Raw genomic sequence first — 1,920 nt, forward strand, 5'->3', positions numbered from 1 at the left:
TTTATTACATTTTTAAGCCTTTGTTGAAATTCTTGTTTTTATTGACTTAAAGAATATGATTTTCAGCTAAAAATTGTTTCATAGTTATTGTGCAGCAATATATTTTAGGCTACTGGAATTTCTTATTCACTTTGTGTAGATGTTTAATATCTGTATTCACTTTTCTTCCAGCTCCTGAAGGGAAGTATCCAAATGGCATCCGAAGTGTGTTTGTTGACATCATGAGGACTGAAGGTCCTCGTGCCCTTTTCAAAGGAGTTGCCCCAGTGATGATCAGGGCTTTCCCAGCAAATGCTGCTTGTTTCTTAGGTTATGAGGTTGCCATTAAATTCCTCAATTATATGGCACCAAATTTGTAAAGGTTGATGATTGATAGAACATTTATTATAGTCATATACAATTTGAACTTGAATTGTAAATAATAATTTTTCAGACAGCATGAGGTCAGCTCACCCAACTTTAGCCATGCACAATACCTCTGTCCTTATAAGTAATACATTTGCCTGTTTTTATGAATTTAATGTAAACAAATTCTAACTTTTCAAAGAAATTAAGGAATATGATAATTCATATAATACAGGAATAAGTTCTTAGTGATATATAGAGCAGAGCCATTACATTATATAAAATGTGTTGTTAAGCAAGAAGATAATTTAGAAAATTGTGAATGTTTTTTTATTATAACTGACAGGAATCTTAAAACAGTGAAAGAAAATATTGCTCAGGAAAAAAATATGGCATTTTTGTGTTGTAGTGCAGACAGTGGCATTGTTTCATATTTTAGAATATTATATGCAGTAATACACCACTTTAATATATGAATAATGCACATGTAGTTAGTAATACCTAAGTAGTAAATTTGTAAGTTAAAATCATATTGCACCGTGGAGATTGAATGTTATGAATAATGAGCTGTGTGCTGTTGTGAGAAACTGCATAACACCGTCCCTCCCATGTTTGCCTTGCCGGTAAATGTAGGATTTTATTTCTTTTCTTGAAACTATAAATCATTTCTTGATTTTAGACAAAATAACATAAATATCTCTTACTGCCATTTATAGTCAAAAGATATTTGCTGAAACATCCTCCAAATCTATTGTACTATATATTCTTGTAAGAATTGTATTATAACATGTAATATGATATTTAAAAAGGTCAAGAAAGGTTCTTTTATAGTTTACCATATGTAGTGTAATACTACTGCTGTTTAAAGCAGATATGAACAATGCAATTAAGTTAACAAATATTTTTTCATACTGTATTGTATTTTATGCATATGGGCTACCTAAGTGCAGACAAAAGATAAATGTAAAACCTGAGACTATTTTGCTATCCCATAACTAGCTGCTTAGTATTGAATGAATTTAGTGTACTTTGTATATTTCTCCATAAAGCTTACAGACAGCTTAACCTTGATATGGAGCTTGTTAGATTTCCTGTTTTTATATAAAGTAAAAAAAAAAGATAAATATATTAGAGACAGTTACAAAAAGTAGTATTTCTTTCCTTTTTGTCCCAAATGTCAGTCCTTGAATAGTTGGATACCAGTTTATTACTGATTAAAGCTTCTTTCCCAAAACTGTACCCCATAGGTTCCATGGTAGCAATGGAACTATATTATGATGCTTATAAGGGTGGCTAATGGGATACTCCCATTAATTATACTTGATCCAAAAATAGATGTTGGAAAATATTATAGGATTGATATTTGAATATAGAGGTTTGGAAATTAGTAGAGACATTATGTCTTGATTATGGCACCTTCAGCAGTGTTTATACAAACAGGTTTTTTATGTACTGTACAACTTTATCTGCTTTTTTATTGAGCTGACTCCATATTATCTCAGCAGATTGTAATGTGTTATTATTTTTATTATTTTTATTTTTGTATTCAAATTTCTATACAGACCCTTCAGGGTC

The 1,920-nt window shown here is 30.4% G+C and overlaps 1 protein-coding gene across 1 annotated transcript; it reads left to right on the forward strand.

Moving 5' to 3' along the window:
* Window positions 1-170: 170 nt before the first annotated feature.
* Window positions 171-1,492, forward strand: LOC119589063 (mitochondrial carnitine/acylcarnitine carrier protein-like; the record flags this gene model as incomplete). The annotated part of the gene is given in 1 exon segment (XM_037937639.1): window positions 171-1,492. A coding segment is annotated over 1 exon segment (189 nt), but the record flags the coding sequence as incomplete, so codon positions are not given.
* Window positions 1,493-1,920: the final 428 nt, after the last annotated feature.

The sequence above is a fragment of the Penaeus monodon genome, chromosome 25 (genome assembly GCF_015228065.2).
Source record: "Penaeus monodon isolate SGIC_2016 chromosome 25, NSTDA_Pmon_1, whole genome shotgun sequence".
Classification (NCBI taxonomy): Eukaryota; Metazoa; Arthropoda; class Malacostraca; order Decapoda; family Penaeidae; genus Penaeus; species Penaeus monodon.